The sequence below is a fragment of the Alternaria alternata genome (assembly GCF_001642055.1).
Source record: "Alternaria alternata strain SRC1lrK2f unplaced genomic scaffold CC77scaffold_11, whole genome shotgun sequence".
Lineage (NCBI taxonomy): Eukaryota > Fungi > Ascomycota > Dothideomycetes > Pleosporales > Pleosporaceae > Alternaria > Alternaria alternata.
This window is the reverse complement of record NW_017306200.1, coordinates 913102-929215: the sequence shown is the minus strand read 5'-3', so window position 1 is coordinate 929215 and position 16114 is coordinate 913102. Positions and strand designations below refer to the sequence as shown.

The following is a 16114-nucleotide window of genomic DNA, read 5'->3' as shown; positions in this document are numbered from 1 at the left end:
AAACGACGACAACATGGACAGAATAACCCACATACATAATATACTAGAGATCGAAACGGGATTCCGTATTCGGAACTTGGACCCAGCCTTCACTACCTGAATATAAAGAATAGGTTAAGCGACATGCACATCTTGAACTAATAATATCGCTACCTAAACTACTGTATGTACCATGTTCGCTTGGCAGCAAAGCTTACGATGCATAAGTATAGTAAACAGCATGTCGTTAATAGACCAAGTAACAAGGAGGTGTATTTACAGTGGCTTAGTACGCCCTAGAGACGGCGCCGATGACTGCACCGAGGAACTAGTGCGAAACAAACGACTGTCTGACATTTCCCCGCTTTAACCTCATATATTATTATGGATGCACGCTTACGCATAAAAATCTACAAAGTCAGCTCACCTTTGCGACCATCTTAAACGTAGTTCCTGTAAAGAAGACCTCAGTTCATCACCAACAATGGGCAATCAACCCTCCACCCCCAAGCCAGGGACCGATTTCAAAGTCATCGGCGCTGGCCTCTCCCGCACGGGCACTGCCTCATTCAGCGAAGCGTTGCGCATCCTGCTAAACGGGCCTGTCTATCATGGTGGTACACAGGCCACTCTGGGACCCGAAATCGAGATCAAATCCCTGATCAAACTCCTCTCGCACTTTCCACCAAAGTCGCCCTCGGACAAAACGACCATTCACGATTTGCTGAAGCAGCGCTTAAACGGCTATGCCGCAGTCACCGATGCACCATTTAGCGGGCTGGTCGAAGAGTTGCTCGAGGCGTACCCCAATGCGATGGTAATCTGCACAATTCGAGATCCAGACGCGTGGATAAAGAGCATGGAAGTGGTGCAGAACGCATCTACGATGTGGTTCCTACGCTTTGTACTCTTCCCTGTCCCAGGCATGCGTTACTTCGTCGACTTCATTGATGGCCTGAGAGACCAATGGATCTACCTGTATGGTCGTGGGGAACCAGTCACAGCCGAAACCTACGAAAAGCACATTGCTTACTTGAAAAGAGTCGTGCCGGAGGATAGGCTAGTCTTCTTCAATGTTAAGGACGGTTGGGAGCCTCTCTGTAAGGTACTTGGCAAAGAGGTTCCGCAGGATATCCCGTTCCCAAGAATCAACGACGGGGAAGCCATCGATAGGCTGGCGAAGAGAATGGTGACCAAGGGCTTGCTGCGATGGCTAGCCATCTTTGGTGTGGTGGGAGCGGCTGCTGTTCCTCTGTTTTTGAAGCGTTAGAGAGTGTCTCTTTCTACACCGACAGAGAATCTCTCGCGTTCTCTCTATCGTGTGGATCATGTTTTCTTCTGCTCCAGATGACTCGTACCAGTTGTCTGCGATATGAATACATCCTTTTCCGCCTTTTCTTTCACATACGACCATAGGACACTGAAAATTAGGCTTCCCGTCCGCTCAGCCATATACAAGCAGTGTACCGGCGGATTAGTAGTTAGGTGGGTGACCACTAGCGAATCCCCGCTGTTGTATGTTTTTGGATTTTTTCCTTCAAGTTTTTTTTTTTGGCTTACGGATGAATGACATCGCGAGTGGAGGTCGTGTGGAGATTGGATGACTCGCCAGCGCACCGAGCACCTGACAGCGAACGTCTCTGGTTGCAATAGTTAATACAAATTCATCACGTATCGTACTTGAAATGGTTGTGTGGCTCTTGTGGCGGATAAGACCCTAGCTCATGGCAATGTCATGCTGCTCATTGAAAAGTATCGAGACGTGCATACACACTTCCAACCATCTCTACTAGCATCCAAATCGCACTCAGTCCTCAGCCGAAAACTCAACATTGTCTTCCTCTTCTTCTGAATCGTAATCAAGCATTTGCGACGAGTACTCTCTCATAGCGTCTCCACTCGCAAAATCCAGCTCCTCGGAGGTTATCGACTCCACCACCTCTGTGATCTTCTTGCAGTCCTGTGGACCATACTGCGTAATCTTCCACTCTTGAGCCATATCGGCGAGTTCGATACAGCCGTTCTTCCAAGCTCGATAGATGGTTCTTCTGTAGTTAAGGTTGTCTCTTCCTCTGATATCTGCACCCGTGGTGAGAAGATAGACGGCGATGTCATACTTGCCTGCTTCTGCGGCTCCCTCAAGTGCTGTCCTTCCATTGTAACCACCAGGAGGAGCGTTGACATTGGCGCCCGCTTTAATCAGCAACTCGAGCATCTCGCTATTCCCATTGATGGCTGCTGACTGTAGCGCAGTCATGCCATCAATGAAAGCAGCTGGTGCATTGACATTTGCTCCAGCAGCTATTAGCTTCTTGACAATCGAGACGTTGTCGTGTGTTGCTGCATATTGCAAAGGCGTCCAGATTCTTCCTACATCGGCCGTAAATGTATTGGGAGAGTTCGGCATTGCACCCGCATCGAGAAGCCGCTCCACCTTAGCGTAACGTTTCGACATCGCAGCATGTTGGAGAGCAAAATGGAGTCGCTGTTCAACGTAATTCACTCCCATGATTCGGTCAATTTTATCCGGATTTAGGTCGGTTTCCAGGAGGATTGCGTTTTCAAGAATCGAATTTTCGGAGCACAACGCAGATGCGTAGGCCGCGCTCAGCTGGCGGTATCGCGCTGTTCTCTGTTCTTTATCGAGAACTTCGGGCGAAAAAGCCAGAAACTTCCTAAGTGGGTCTGTTTTCTGGTGTTCCAACGCGACCTCGAAAGGACTCTCTCGGGTGAAGAACATGTGTCGATCGTCAAGGTCTTCTAAGCCTTCACTCTCAGGATCGACAGTGTCGTAGGGACAGAAGCCAGCCCGGAGCAAGATGTCAATCATGCTACTGTTCTCATGTCTTACTGCTAGCACTAATGCCCGACTTCCTTCACGAATGGTATGTCTACTCAATTTAGATGCTCCTTCAATAAGAAGATGCTCTGCCAACTTTGTGTTCCCTTGGACTATTGCGTCGCACAGGACCGCTAGACCTTCATCTGAGTAGCTGGCTACCATTGTGGCGCCATTCTCGCTCAAGACCTTGAAAACTTTTGGATGATCCCTCTCAAACGCAATCCGAATCGGCGTTTGATGCTTAGGTACGGAAGACCAGATAGGGGTTCTCTTCGAGTCGAGTGCAGGCAGAAGCAACGCATCTTCTGAGGATTTGGCATTAACGTCGGCATAATGGTCGATTAGCATACGAGCTATGCCCGCGTGACCGTTCCAGGCGGCGATTTGCAATGGATATCTGTGACAGAGTTGGTTAGAGTTCGCTGCATAATGCAACAAAAGGCGTGTGAGTGGCTCATCACTTCTCAACACTGCGATGTGCAAAGCTGCCATCCCATGCATGCTTTGCAGCTTCCTCTCAGACATAGCTATATCTCTGCGGAAATCGTCAGAATGACCAAGACCATATGCAACCCCGTTGATGTCAATATGACACTTTAAGAGATACGTTATGAGTTGCATATTAGAGTGTTGAGCCGCTGACGCCATCACACTACCATAGCCGCGCAGATCTGTTGAGTTCACATCGAGACCCATTGATATTAAGGTTTCGAACATCGTGACACTGTCGGTGGTTGCGGCTGCCTCCAATAGGAGCCACGGTTCTGATCGTGCCTCTTCCAAAAGTGCGGGATAATGGCGGAACAATATACGCACTAGATCCATACGATTCCGTAGAACGGCTAGACGTGTAGCGCGAAGTAGTATCCGTACAGGCTGGTCCTTGGTGCGGGATCGAAAGGTGAGGAGAACCTCCAAGATGCTGCTGCTGATCATGTCGTTTTGTCCGGGATCTTCTACCCTCCACTCGGACTGACTTCCCATCTCCATAACAATGTCTAAGACAGAGCCTTCAACCCAGCCATTTGCTCCTCTATATCGAGCACGCCAATCGTCTGCTCCGTGACACAACAAATACTTGATAAGGTCCTCCCGACGGTTGTAAACTGCCATTTGAAGAGCGGTGACTTCTCTTAGAACTTCCATATCTCCACCTTGAGCTGATCTCGCGTTAATGTCTACTCCGACACCGACCAGTCTTTCCACAAGAGGCAGGTCTCCGGCTATGGTCGCTTCAACAAGAAACTTTTGAGCAAAGTGTTTCAGCTCCGTATCCAAGGTCTGGGAAACAAGCAAACTCTGAAGGAATAATGTATGATCGTTGTCTTTCGTGCGGCGCGTCAGATTATTGAGGATCTCCTCAGTGTTGGTTTGGATGGACAACACATAGTGGAGTAAAGGATGTACGTGGCTGGCCAGTTTCGGAATAGAATGCCGTTGGCTCAGACACACCTGCGTTTGCAATGAGGTATCGGGAGGGGCGACAGTTTGTCTACTGAAAGTCATTTCCCGTGAAGAGTCGTAAGCCGGCTTCGAGAATAAGAATGGCTTCGTCCATGGTTCTGTAAATTGTGGCGATGGCGATGTTACAACCCTGAGCCATGTTTCGCTAGCGGAGTTCGGGTTCGATATCGCTGTTGATACGTGCACGGTAGATGCAGAGATATCGAGCTGCCGTATCAAGGGCGCGTCAGTATGCTCCGGCAACTGTATATCCTCAGCGTCGAGAACAATCGCTTTATCGGCGACTTGCAGCGATCCCATATGCTTCTCTTGTTCATCAGTGAGCTCAACATCCTCTGCAAGAGGAGTTGATGGTGGTGTGGATAACTCAATTCCCGGTGGGGTTCTAGAACGCGGAGGAGGGTTGAACTCTGTCCAATCTGTTCAGTGCATTCCTTGTTTAGAGACTGTCACGCTTAGGCAACGTACGCGATCTACAGCGGCTGAACGTAGTTTGATGCTGTTTGGCCTTCTGTCTTTCCAGCCTCGACTTCGATAGGGTAACGCCGCGAACCTTTACACGCGTTGGTCCATCACGCTCTTTTAGACGGTGAAAGATGAAGTCCCATTCATCTTTACGGATATTCTTAGTGACGCGCCACTTTTTGAACGTCCGCTCATATTGTGGCTTTCTTCGTATCAGTTAGTAGCGACCTTTCATCAAATGACGTGAACTCACGTCCTCTGGAAGCCTTGATCAGCCAGCATTTGTATCACATCATGTAGTGGTCGATCTTGGTGGAGGTAGAGGTTGAGGATGGCTTCTCTACGCGACTCCCATTCGGCCTCATCTTCTTCCATTCTCTTTGGCATGTTGTTATGTATTCTTTCAAACGGGCGCTGACCGTCGCGTTGGGTGTTTCCAGGGATTGTGACCCCTGCTTAGGTACACGGGTAGGATTGAGCGCTAAGCATGACCACGACCTGCTCAAGGGAATCATGAAAGTACAACCCGAGAAACAAAATATGAGTAGTTGAGAAAGCGAAAGAGTACGCTGAGAAGCCCCAAAATAAGCAGCAAGGTGTGATGAAGAAGCTGGGTGTGTTAGTTTTCGGGAGATGAGGCTGGGGCTGGACTCAGTTTCACGCCATTGGTCAGTCTCCAAATCATCGACCGGGTTCTTTGGCCAGCCGCCAGACTGCGCCTCCAACGTTGTCGATTGGTTCTCTCCGGAATCTTCGTCAGAACTGCGCCTGAAATGAAACCACAGCCATGCGAAGTGGCAAAGTGGCAAGCATCATCATGTTAGCACGAAGAGTTCCAGAATTCATGCCTGAATACGCGTCGAGGCAGGAACGGGAAAAACATGAAACGATGAGATGATTGGGTTAAACCAGAATCTTTCTTGCATTGTGGCCGTACGGTTTACTCGGACGCACACTCGCACTTGCCACGAAGCTGACCGACGTTGACGGCTAGGCTCAAACTTTGGCCTCGAACCCATTGGCTGTAGCCGTAATCATCTATCGTGATTTCCTTGCCATCAATACTTCTGAAGAAACGCGTGGCTCACGAAGTACATATTTGCTCTTGGCCGCTGTGTCTGATGAGGTATCAGGGTAGCACGCGCGATCACTTCTCTACTTGTAGATCATACCAAACATCACGCTGAGTCTCAAGATAAATCACTCAAAGCGCCATTTCTTTACACTGTCTTTCCCTCACCTCTTCGCTCCTTTCGACTTCCCGAAAACTTACCCGCATAACCTATAATATATCGATATCGGTCTTCACAGACTTACTTTTCGCTCCCTCTCAGATGGCACTCGACGTGCAAAGCATCATTGCCATCATCGCGTTATTGGTCACATGTCCACCGACATGCTGGCTCCTTTACAAACTCTACACTCGATATAGATACCGAAGACAACAAGAAGATGGCAAGCAAAATACCTTGGAGTTAAAGCTTAACAAAGTTAATGGAACATAGACACACTTCTGTCGGTCCACAACCGATTACCAAGCACAATACAGGACGTCGCAATTCACTACCAGTACTCGCAAAGGTGGTTGCTGCAAACAAACATCCTATCAGAAAGACTACTGATCATAAAATATCTGAGCGATGTCGGTATGATGACCCTTAGCGGACACTCAGCCTCCTTCCAATATGGGAATCGCTGATGCTCTATAGGTAAAATCAACAGTCAGACTGCGCATCGCTGAGCGCAACAGTCTGAGCAAAATAAATGAATATAGCAGTTTTGGCAAGAGCGGCATTTGAAGAGAGTGAAAGGCATAAGGAAGTAGGCTGGCAGCATGAGACTTCAAGGAGGATATTGTATTGCTGCCTTAGATCAAAGAGAACCAACATTGTCAGTGGGAGCTGCGTGGTCTTCTCCAACTGTTTTGGAGAATTCGTGATCCGGAAGATGGGAAGAACCTGAACCCTTCTAATGAGAGTGTGGTTGTGGAAAAGAGTCGCTACTATGGTCGGATCAACCTTGATGGGGCAGTTGTCACGTTCACTGGATTGATGCGAATGCGACGGCTGTGGCCATAAACTTATCCAGAAGAACTTGTTGGCCATTTTTTCGACAATGTCAGAATCGAGCTTTTTCTCACACACAATCACATCACATTGAGAAAAGGAAAGACGGGAGCTGACGGACCTATTGCTGGTATACCTCGTTACACCGTCTATCTACATGCTTCGAACTTTTCAAAATCGCATTTCGGGGAAATAAGTCTCAAGACATTTCATCCCCTTCTATATGTATCACCGAGGTTTTGTTTAGATTCAACGTCGCTTTCCCAGCATCTCCTTGCCTAACCCATCCCGGCCCTCTTCACGAGTAATCTGCTCTGCAGCCTTGACAAGATCGTACGTGATATCGTCTCCAACAACACTATCTTTTTTGTACGCCGGATGTGTTTGGACAAAATGCCTGATCCACTTGGCCGCAGTCCAGTATGTACCATTAGCGCGCTTACGGATCAAATCCAAGTAGGTGGCGAGATCGCAGCGCGTTTCAACGTCGACGTTCATGCTGTTGAGATAAGACTCAACAAGCGGAATAAGGCCGGGGAAGCCATTGCCATCGGTTGAATTTGTCTGCCCATTGATAATCTCGTTGACTGACATTTGCTCATACTCTTCCTCAACAGGGCCGGTAGGCGTCGCTGGACGACTGCCGTTCCTCACAGGTGTCGATGTACCTGTTCCACTGGGCTTGTGTGTCGAGAAGGGATTCTTTCGGAACCAGAATTTCTGTGTCGATACGGCGTCGCGGATGTGTGCTGTTTCCATGTTTTCGCTCACCAATGTGATGGGTATGTAGAAGTTGAGATTGAACGAGAGGATGGCACGGGTCAGAAGCACGATAAAGATCGAGAAGGCAGCGTTCTCGAAGTCAGTAATTTGAATCTCCATCGGACGGAACTCAACACGCCAACCCATGTCAGAACCAGCTGGCGGTGGCTTGAAGCGCATGTGCTGCCAGTTGGTTGACTGCAAGTTTTCAAAGTGGTCGGCTTTGGTAAGGTCCAAATCCTGGAGGTCTTCTGCGAAAACGACAATAGGATCACGAATGAAGAGGTGAGCAAAATGTGTCGCAAGAAGATCATCCATGCCGCCCTCAACCAGGCGCTGCTTGATGTCGGCGTCGATAATGAGATCCGGGTCGAGATACTGAGGCCGCAAGCGAGGATCCTGGGAAATGTAGGTTGAGTTTGACGCATAGCGCGACTTGGGTAGTCTCCATCGGTCGTTCTTGAGCGGCTATCGCGTGTTAATAAATCACCAATGCTAGCGAATCAGACAACTTGCCTTCTCTCCTAGTTCTTCCGGTGTGCGGTCATCGACCGCTCTGCTAATTTGGTTCCATCGCACATCGGTGTCGGCCAGGAAACCCTTATAGATTGGTGTCGCCGCCGTCAATGCTAACAAGATGGGTGCTATCGGGCTGAGCTGATCGTACATCTTCCTTCCTTCCTCAATGTTCTTTGCTTGGAAGGTAATCTGCAAGCAGCAGCTTCCCATACCAAACGCCATGGCGTCCATGTGGATGTAGTTGTCCTTGGCAGCACCATTGCGAACGTCGTCATCTTCAGGCCAGTTGTGCATGTCATAATTGACTGTAGGATCCTTCCACGGCCACGGTGTGCTCTCGTCCTTGAAGACTGGGACATTTACTTCGACCTTCCGGCCCCTGCGCCAACGAATGTTTGCCGCTAGGGTAGGAAAGCGAATATGCGGGTTGGCAATTTCATCCGGTACAAACTGGGATCGTAGCTTGGGCCCAGAAACAGGATATGATGGTACGATACAATCGGCCGATCCGAGACGAGGGAATGTCGTCAATGTGATTGGAAACTCGCTCTGTGCCATGTGATCCTTGGCTATGGCTCGTCTGCAATAATTGTGAGCTCCCGACTGATCGACGATCGAGTAGGCCTGTCTACCTCCATTTCATGTTTGGTTCAACATCAAGCAGGTCCTTGAAGCCAATGCCCCATGGCTTTCCGGGAGTTGCTTCCAGCATGAACCTCCCAAATTCGGGATGGAAGACCGGTGCAGGGTTATCCTTTGCGCTGGCATGGTCAGTACGCAACTTCGGATCTGGGTAGTCAGGCTCACTCGGCGTTTCCGGTTTGTAGGTCAGGTACCCCGCCGCCTTGCTGCAGAAGTTTCTCGTCGTTGGCCAGCGCAGCTAGGATATCTGCCTGGCGGAGCGACAATCGGACCTTGTGGTTGTCTTGATCATAGCAAACAACCAAGTACTCGATCTGGATGCCGGTTAGCCCAATGTTGTGACGGACATGCCGGGTCCTTCACCTCGTCACCCCAAAGGAGCGCATCCCTCTCCTTGCCTTTGGCATTGCGCCAGATGGCGAGCAGTTGCTGTCGATCACATTACTATGCATTCCTTTCGGGAGTCTTCACCGAGCATACTTCAATTCCCCATGACCTGACCTGACCAGCAACTTTCTTGGCCTCTGGCCAGTCAAGAGGCGTTCCTAGGGCACTTGATATGATATTAGCGAGGGCGGCGAGAGACGTAGCACGGATCTCACAGCAGACCCATCCCAAGTTCGTTCTGTAAGGCGTTGCGGTAGGGAGTCCAATGCGGGTTGGTGCACGGGCGGGCCGAGCAGACGTGTGAATGGGTGGCTTCTGGTTTTGAACGGCGATTGCGGGGAGGTGTTCGGGGAGCACTGCAGAATATGGGACGTTTAGCGGGGTTTGACGCAACGCAGGGCTTTTGCAGTTTGGAACGCGCTGCAGACGCCTCGGTTTCCTGCGTTATCGAAAGACCGTCGAATGGCAGACGATTGAAGGAAGAATCGTTTTTACTTGCTCCCCGTGGGTACGCGGACGAATTGCAAGGCTAGAGTCGGGAGTATTGATTATTAATGCGCAATGCAGTAAGCATATGTCTGTGACACTCTTCCGAGGGGGAAGACCCTGCCGACGACGCTTGCCTCTTTGGTAAGCTAGACACAACATCACCTCACTGTGGTACTGCTGCCGTGCGCGCAATCCATCTTTCCTTGCGTGACATTGTTTGGGCATACTGACAGCGAGCCCCGATGCACGACTGCGCATGGCGTCTTCTTTTGCTGTCCACCAAATGCGCCTCGCCTACCGTTGTCCTCGCCCACGTGCACGCATGTCGCTACGCTGTGCAAAGCCTTCCCACTGGTGCAAAAGCATGGTCGCGTAGAGAATCCCGATTATGCATGTTGAGAGAGGATCCCTTCGATACCGTTGCCGCGGGCCGCAGGAGTGGCACGACACCTGCTGCCGCGCCACATGCTGGCTGAAGGGAGCAGGCGACTCATCTCTTCTTCGCTGGCGCAAGCAATCTTTTTTCCTTGGTCGTGAGCACTTTTGGGCCAAGCAACCGCCATTGCGGTATTGCACGACCAGGATCGGCTGCTGCTACGCATGCCGCATAATCAGCATCACACACCGTCAGGGTGCACATCGCCTTGCATAATTGGGGCACCAGGTTGCAAGATTATCGTGTCCTCGCTACTCTAGGCCTTCCGTAGCTGCTTAGGTCGCTAAGTGCAACCCCGCCGACTTGTTATCTGACAGATGATACAATATGCGGGGAGCCTCGATTGGCGGCGCTGCACAGAGCGTGTAAATTGGGACGAGCCCGCATCAGCCCACGACTGATGCGAGTGACGCAGCACCCGTTCTCACGAATACAGCGCGTCAGCCATGATACGATTGCAATAAGTGGAGTAAACAGGATATAAGGTATTAACTTCTAAATTCAATAGCTCCTACGTCGCTAGGCCTGAAAGCCGGTGGTATCTCTTTACGAACGCCTGTCAAAAACCCCAAAGGCTCGTACACTTCTAGCAAAGTGTGTCGTACAGGAATGACTAGAAGAACAGCTTCACCGTCAGATGGCAAGCGCTTGCTTCGGTGCACCGAAACACACAACCCATGATCGAACCATCCTAGCAGATGGTGATATACAGAAAACGCCTTCTCCCAGTCCCCGGGCCTAGAAGCCCTGGTGTGTGTATATATATGCCAAAATGCAACTACTGCTACTAGAAGACAAGCAAGAAATAGACCGTAGTATACGTAAAGCCCTAATGCTGGGGGCAGCGGGTGTTTTGGGACAAGTGCGGGCAACATCCGTGTGTTGACACACAGAGGCACGGTTCCTTTCAGTTCGCCGTCTTCTCCGCAAGTGACCAAGTCGTCTTCATTTGGACGACATGTAAAGAAATTGGTATATGAGACCGCCGAGATATTGGAGGAAGGAAGTAGTGATCTCTAGTAAGACCAATCCGTGAAGACGAACCCTTCCTGTAAATGCAAGCAGTATCTGCGCCAGCGCTCCTATGTAGTGAAGATGATCGAGATGTACGATGGTACCGGTAAATCCAAGAAGAATGTCGAAGCAAATATGTACTGTTCTGTGAATAATCACATCGTTGGTGAGCCATGGTCAATGGACTTAGGTCGTAAATTTGAGCTTGTCATCGCTTGTTTACCACCCATTTTGCGAGTCAACTTGGCGTAGTCTGGATAAGATGTTAGTAGGCAAGCCTAACATAGGTTGTTGGCTGAAGGACTTACGTAGACCACAAGCATTGCACAAGGTTCGAGCACCGTCTGGCCCTCTTCGCCATTCAGGGGTCTCAGCTCTGTTACAGCTATGGCAACGTCCTGGCGGAGCGGCCCGCTGTTAAGAAGTTAGTATCAATAAGTCATCGTTTGTATCAGTGGCACTTACACCTCGCTTCCGGGTCTTATTGTCACCACCAGCAAAGCCACCCATGCCCTTGGTGTCATCGCCGTAGTTGCTTGCGTTGTCATCATAGCCATTCATCGGACGGTAGCGTGGGTCTTGGGGAGGCTCTACGATGCTTGCCTGGTGGTGGTTGAAGACGACTTCTCGCATCCGTTGAAGTGACATCTGGATTCTCTCGCTCTGCTTGATCATATCATCGACCTCGTCTAACCTTGGCATTGACTGTGGTGTCAAGCCAATGCGTTGGTTCTCATGCGCACGTTGTCGGTAGACTTTTGAAAATTCGGCAATGCGTCCGGATCCATCAGCCATCTCATTGAGAGAAGCCTCAAGGTCAAAACTCTCTAGATGTCGCTTGACCGACTCGCCATAGGGTGCTAAGCTTGAGCGACCAATCTTCTTCTCTTCTAGTCGAGCCATCTCTGAATTATCCTGCCACGATTGCGGGGCATACCGAGGTGGAGCCGAGTAAGTTGAGCTGGCTGGGGGGTAAGCCGAGTTGGAAGCACTTGCTGAAGGCGTGGATGAAGGATAGTTAGGATACTGCGTATACGGGTAATGATGGTTCATGGGTCCCGCCGAGGAAGGAGCAGGGCTCTCGTAAGTGGCTGATGGTGGTGGGGGATACGATGAGTAAGGAGCGTTGGGACGAGCAACGCTTGAAGGCGGAGATTGCGTGGTCTTAAGTGGGTGTAGGGTGGGCAGTTTCGGATTGTGTTGAGGAGTAGAATAGGGTGGCCGTGGTTCTGAAAAAGGCGGGCGGGGCAGAGAATCTGACTGGACCTGCGGCGGCTGCCGGGAGACTGTAGGTGAGGCTGGTGCACCGACGAATGGGCTTCGCGGATAGGTGAAGGGATTAGAAGGTCCTTGGCTGGCGTGTTGAGGATCGGATGGAAATGGTCGTGGTCGTGGTTCAGCGGGCGAAGCAGCAGCGGAATGTGGGTGGTAGTGCTGGGGCGCTGAAGTTATGGCTGAAGGTGGAGGCACTGTAGATGGATATGACAGCGGCTGTTCCGAACCTAGGGCCTCGTGTATTGAAGGCAGCGATTGACGGGCCGTCGGTCGTTGCGTCTCTTTCTCGTCGCCAGACGTCCTTCGTGATTCGGGAGGAGACAGTAGGCCTCCAAGCGAGCCGGGTACTGCGCTGGCGACTGACGATTGGTGATTGCTATGCAGATGCGGCGGTCCCGCGTAGGGATGCATCGGACTAGGCATGGCGGCGGCGACAGAGTGTTTTCTCTGATACTCGACCTCTTCGCGCTTTACTCTGTCGGCATCCATGTGGTTGATTGACGGCAAGCCGATGCTAGGGTGAGAAGTCAGAACCTGTAGGTCGGGAAGGGAGTGGTGGACCAAACAACATACCTCTGCCTACTGCCGGCATCCATAGTGTCCATGGTGGGTCGTATATCGGGCGGGAGGTGGTGGGATACGACAGCGAACTGCTGCGGCAACGCGATGGTGGGGGATCGTGGGTACCGCGACGTCAATGTACCTTCCCGCACACCGTCAACGCTGGAGTCGTTCCTTCCCGCACAACGTCAATCAACACGATGGTCTCAAATTGCTCCTTCCTCCGCAAGCGTGGCCAAGCAATTCGATCGGATTCTTTCTTCCAAGAAAACCCCTCGGTGATGTTGCAGTTACCACCTCAACTCAAATCTGAACAAATGCGACGTCCGGGAGTCCTTTTTTAACGAGTGGATCAACAGCCAGGTGGTGTTGTCGAAAGTGTTGTTGTTGCTGCTGCTCTTTTCTCTTTTCGATGCTGTGGCTGACGTAGTGTCGCAGGCACAACACGATGGCCGTGGAGGATCGTTTGTATGGATGCACACTCAATGACCACAATCTGCGTCCTTCTCTTACTGTGCGTCACTCTTGGTGCTCGGAGGTGGCGCTGATATTGGGTGATGTATCGAAGAGATGGGCAGGTGTGACATGGGCGGAAGAGCGGCGATCAGGCAAAACTCGTGATCTCACTGCAAGCTACGCGGAATTCAGCGCCTCCTCTATGCCTGCAGGCATGGTGTGAGAGGAAACGAGGGCTAAGACAACCGCAGCGGGCTAAAGCAGATGCGATCGGAGATGAACCGCTCCGGCAGCGAGTAGTCGCTCAGTGTGACGAGGATGTGCGGTGGACGGGCAAGGATTCTCTGGATACGGCACGCCTGTTTGTCCCAGCAAGGATGTGGGTGGAGAGGGCGGTCGCTGGGTGTTCTTGATGCAACACTCGAGCGCTCCAGTGGGCTCCTAAAGCGTACACGCAAAGGGCAAGGATATGCGACACGCCATGGCCGCCCTTGCAACGCTTGCCCGATCAGATCGCATAGCCCCTAAAAGCAGCAAGTCTGAGTTTTCAAGGCGCAATTGCGATGTTGCATGACGGGCCCACGTCCGTTGGGCGGTGGCGGCTTGGGGGTGGGCTGCCTTGGACGCGTTTCTTCTGCTCGATCCGCAGCCGTTACGACCAGGGGCAAGCATCGCGACCGCCATCCGCGCAAATGGGCACCCTGCGCACACGAGGTGAGATGCGCCCATGCCCAGAAGGGAACAGCCCGCCGCCATGGCGCGAATTATCGTTGTGGCATGCAATCGAGATGCAACCGAGCTTCCATCATGCATCCACCCCGGCATGCACCCACGCCTGTCCTGTCACTCCGTGCCTTGGCGTCGACAGCCAGCGAACTGTCACCCACAAGGACAGACGCATCGCACACATCTTTTATCGGTACCGGACCCTTCTCGTCTGCTGCGACCAATGTGCAGCGGCATTGTTGGGCAGCAACACCCCGTCCGTCCGTAGTAACCTCCTGTCAGGCACTTAACTCGATACCACTCTCGGGAATCTCCATCGCCACAGGGGTGTCCGCACATCTGAATCGGTGGCAATGCGATTAGTGCAGCGGGGCTGCGGACGCCAGAAGCGTCTTCACAGAAAAGGCACATAGTGCCGAAGAACCATCTCAGCTCGTCAGATCCCATCGGCCCGACAGGCTTCGACTCATGAGCTTCCATCAACGTCTGAGCCTGTCTTATCGTGTGCACTGGGTAGCAAAGGGAGTTTATCAGACCATGTCTCGTTACCGCTTTGTCCTACCTGTGCCTCCTAAGGTAGTTTTGTAGGGGTACCTATCGATTACGTCAGTCATCGCTAAACACCCTCAACCATCTGCACTGGCTCCATCTCGCTCCGAACTATGAAGCACTAAGCATTTGACCGTTGACGCCTACACGTGTTGGGTGCAACCCGGAGAGCTCATCTTCTGCACGACGGCATATGGGTGCGTTCGCGTCTGTAAAATGTCCGTGCTATGACCGATGCGCGCCGGCGCTGTCAAGTAGGCATTATCAGACCATGACCGATTGAAAGATCTTTGGCACGCTATCAACAAGTCTCCGTCGCCATTTAGCTGCATCGGTGGGACCGTCAGCCATCCGACTTCGTCATCCTTCACGGCTTCTCACTTTTCTTGCTCTGTACCCTGTGCCTTACTCAAACCACAAAGACCTCCCGGAACGTTCCTCACGCCTGCTGACGACTGTCCACGCACCTGCGCAAGCCGGATGGAGTGACTATCGGCGTCATCTCTCCGGTCCGGTCACCGTTGGTGATGGCTGGGATATTGAGTGCAACATAATCGTACGGGGCACAACATGCATCACACTATTTTTTATACCAATGTCTCACAGACTTTGCTTTGCGGCCGGGTGCGTCCGCTTGTTTTCACTGCCATCACAGCGACAACGAGTGATATATCGTAGTGATCGTGTCATGGACAAGGCGCAAGCATGAATGTGGCATCGGTGGCTTGTAACGTCAAACCGGCGCAGACGCTCGGTTACGCCATCGTTGAATCTCGCTAACATGACTTTCCACGCCTATCCACAGTGCAACGGCTAATTGTGGCTGACTTCTCGACACCACCTTGCAGCACGCGTCCGATTGACGAGCGTCCGATCCGCAGTCATGTCTGATTTCCAAGCAGCTGGCATCTGACAAGCGCCGGTTTACGCAGTGTTACATGGTGTCAAATCCAATCATGCGCAGACAATTAATCCCTGCTACTAAGTGACAGTTACGGAAGCTCTGTTTCGTTTCGAAACGCACATTGTCAAGGAATAATAGCAAAATGAGGAACTGTCTCTCGAAGATCTCTCTGTCTGCTTGGCGTTAAGATGGTCGCGGAGAAGTCCGACCAGGGCAGAGCCTACGGATCTGCCCTTGCTGAATCTATCTACGAAGCTATACCCCCAAGCTTGGGTATGTGGATTCAACTGTACTCTTGGGTTTGCCGCTGAGTTTGCATTGTAGTCTCAAGCAAGGCTGCCGTCACGCCAACCATGTTGACATTACTAACCCAACAATCTGGATTCCGGCAATAACTTTCCCATAGGAAGTAGGAACCCGCAGCCAAACATTCAATGTACCGGCACTTGGTCTAGCTTCGAAATTGTTCGTGGAAGCATGTCTACGGAAGAACTTCATTGGTCTGTCATTTGACTTAATGACCCACAGTGTCATGTCTGACAGGCCATGCCCCACATTTACTCCAGCTGCGACAGGAC

At 51.3% G+C, this 16114-nt stretch overlaps 5 protein-coding genes across 5 annotated transcripts; 1 reads left to right on the top strand and 4 right to left on the bottom strand.

Moving 5' to 3' along the window:
- Nucleotides 1–357: 357 nt before the first annotated feature.
- On the top strand, nt 358–1453 carry CC77DRAFT_1020897 (hypothetical protein). Its single transcript, XM_018525155.1, has one exon. It carries the CDS (start codon nt 464–466, stop codon nt 1247–1249), a length of 786 nt encoding a protein of 261 aa, XP_018385821.1. The 5' UTR covers nt 358–463; the 3' UTR covers nt 1250–1453.
- A 276-nt stretch (nt 1454–1729) lies between these two features.
- On the bottom strand, nt 1730–5340 carry CC77DRAFT_1020896 (ankyrin). The gene is made up of 3 exons (XM_018525154.1): nt 5004–5340; nt 4754–4956; nt 1730–4695 (listed from the first exon to the last, which is right to left on the bottom strand). The coding sequence occupies exons 1-3, from the start codon at nt 5135–5137 to the stop codon at nt 1787–1789; spliced, it is 3246 nt and encodes a 1081-aa protein (XP_018385820.1). The 5' UTR covers nt 5138–5340; the 3' UTR covers nt 1730–1786.
- Nucleotides 5341–6926: 1586 nt separating this feature from the next.
- CC77DRAFT_1050574 (glutamate-cysteine ligase) lies at nt 6927–9981 on the bottom strand (the record flags this gene model as incomplete). Its single annotated transcript, XM_018527630.1, has 7 exons — nt 6927–8046; nt 8095–8677; nt 8730–8858; nt 8905–9053; nt 9103–9168; nt 9241–9565; nt 9914–9981. 7 exons carry the CDS (start codon nt 9979–9981, stop codon nt 7066–7068), a joined length of 2301 nt encoding a protein of 766 aa, XP_018385819.1. The 3' UTR covers nt 6927–7065.
- A 1055-nt stretch (nt 9982–11036) lies between these two features.
- CC77DRAFT_1071168 (hypothetical protein) lies at nt 11037–12856 on the bottom strand. The gene is made up of 3 exons (XM_018529120.1): nt 11531–12856; nt 11374–11479; nt 11037–11318 (listed from the first exon to the last, which is right to left on the bottom strand). The coding sequence occupies exons 1-3, from the start codon at nt 12827–12829 to the stop codon at nt 11221–11223; spliced, it is 1503 nt and encodes a 500-aa protein (XP_018385818.1). The 5' UTR covers nt 12830–12856; the 3' UTR covers nt 11037–11220.
- Nucleotides 12857–14763: 1907 nt separating this feature from the next.
- CC77DRAFT_1020892 (hypothetical protein) lies at nt 14764–15263 on the bottom strand. Its single transcript, XM_018525153.1, has one exon. The coding sequence runs from the start codon at nt 14962–14964 to the stop codon at nt 14776–14778; it is 189 nt and encodes a 62-aa protein (XP_018385817.1). The 5' UTR covers nt 14965–15263; the 3' UTR covers nt 14764–14775.
- Nucleotides 15264–16114: the final 851 nt, after the last annotated feature.